Raw genomic sequence first — 1,406 nt, forward strand, 5'->3', positions numbered from 1 at the left:
CTTGGGGAGAAGCACGGCGTGGATGTTCGGGAGAACACCGCCCGACGCGATCGTGACCGAGCCGAGGAGCTTGTTGAGCTCCTCGTCGTTGCGGACGGCGAGCTGGAGGTGGCGGGGCACGATGCGCGCCTTCTTGTTGTCGCGGGCGGCGTTGCCCGCGAGCTCGAGGATCTCCGCGCAGAGGTACTCGAGGACCGCGCCCATGTAGACGCCGGCGCCGACGCCGACGCGGCCGGCGTACTTGCCCTTCTTCAGGAAGCGGTTGAGGCGCGCGACCGGGAACTGGAGCCCGGCCTTGGCCGCCTTGGAGGTGCCGGCCTTGCCGGACTTCTTGCCGCGTCCACCCTTTCCTTTGCCAGACATGATGTGATGTGTGTTGTACCTGGGGCGGGGGGACGGTGAGCGAAGGCGTGCGGGGGGCGCGAGGGGGCGCGCGGCGGGCGGCGAACGGACGCGGGTCGGCACGAGTTGGTTCGTAAACTGAGAGACGACCAAAATCGCCTCCGGCCGACCGGCTCGCTCCGCACCGGAAGTACAAAAATCTTTTCGTCCGACCAATCGTCAAGCCGGATTTCAAAAGGTTGACGTCAGTTTGACCTTTTTATCGGCTCGCTGCTTCGGAAGTACAAAAATCTTTTGTCCTCCGAGGCGATTTTGGGCCTCTCCCCTTTTGGACACGGCACCTATTTCGTGCTGGCCGGGGGTGGAGCTGAAACGCCGACAGTGTCGGCGTTTGAGGAAGAGGCTCCGACAGGCCAAGTCTTGCGATGTGTGCGCCCCCTGGAGGCCCACCGGCGGTCACACCGTGTCCTAGGGGTTCACATGGACGCCGCTGACCCGCGGCGCGCACCAATTCGGTGCCGGCGGCGCGAGCCGCAACGGTTTCGGACCGAGCGCGACGCCGTGGCGCCGGGGCCAGAGCGGCGCCCGCCGACGCCGTGGACCGTACCCGCGCCCCACACACGCCCACCGTATGCTGATCGACGCGCTCCGCCGAAAGATCGTTGGAAATCGCTGGGAATCCGGCCGCGGCGCGCCGCGAACTCGCTCCGCCGTAGCGCGACACCGTGGCGCCGAGGGCCAGGGCGGCGCCCGCCGACGCCGTGGACCGTACCGGCGGCCCAGACACGCCCACCGTATGTTGTTCGACGCGCTCCAACAACAAATTGTTGGAAATCGCTGGGAATCCGGCTGCGGCGCGCCGCGAACTCGCTCCGCCGTCGCGCGAGGACGCGCCGCTCGGCCGTCCGCGCGCAATTTTGCATCGACCGATCACCATCGCTGTGTTCCGTCGGACGCATCGGCATCATGGAGCTCGTCGAGGGCGACCCTCACGGTTTTGGACGACCGCGCGCCGCGCGACGCTCGCCGAGATCGTCGCGACCGAGAACCAGCGGACGGCCACC

At 67.5% G+C, this 1,406-nt stretch overlaps 1 protein-coding gene across 1 annotated transcript; it reads right to left on the reverse strand.

Moving 5' to 3' along the window:
• AURANDRAFT_35642 (hypothetical protein) lies at positions 1 to 363 on the reverse strand (the record flags this gene model as incomplete). The annotated part of the gene is made up of 1 exon (XM_009045121.1): positions 1 to 363. A coding segment is annotated over one exon (363 nt), but the record flags the coding sequence as incomplete, so codon positions are not given.
• Positions 364 to 1,406: the final 1,043 nt, after the last annotated feature.

Source organism: Aureococcus anophagefferens (genome assembly GCF_000186865.1).
Source record: "Aureococcus anophagefferens unplaced genomic scaffold AURANscaffold_1513, whole genome shotgun sequence".
NCBI classification, from domain to species: domain Eukaryota; class Pelagophyceae; order Pelagomonadales; family Pelagomonadaceae; genus Aureococcus; species Aureococcus anophagefferens.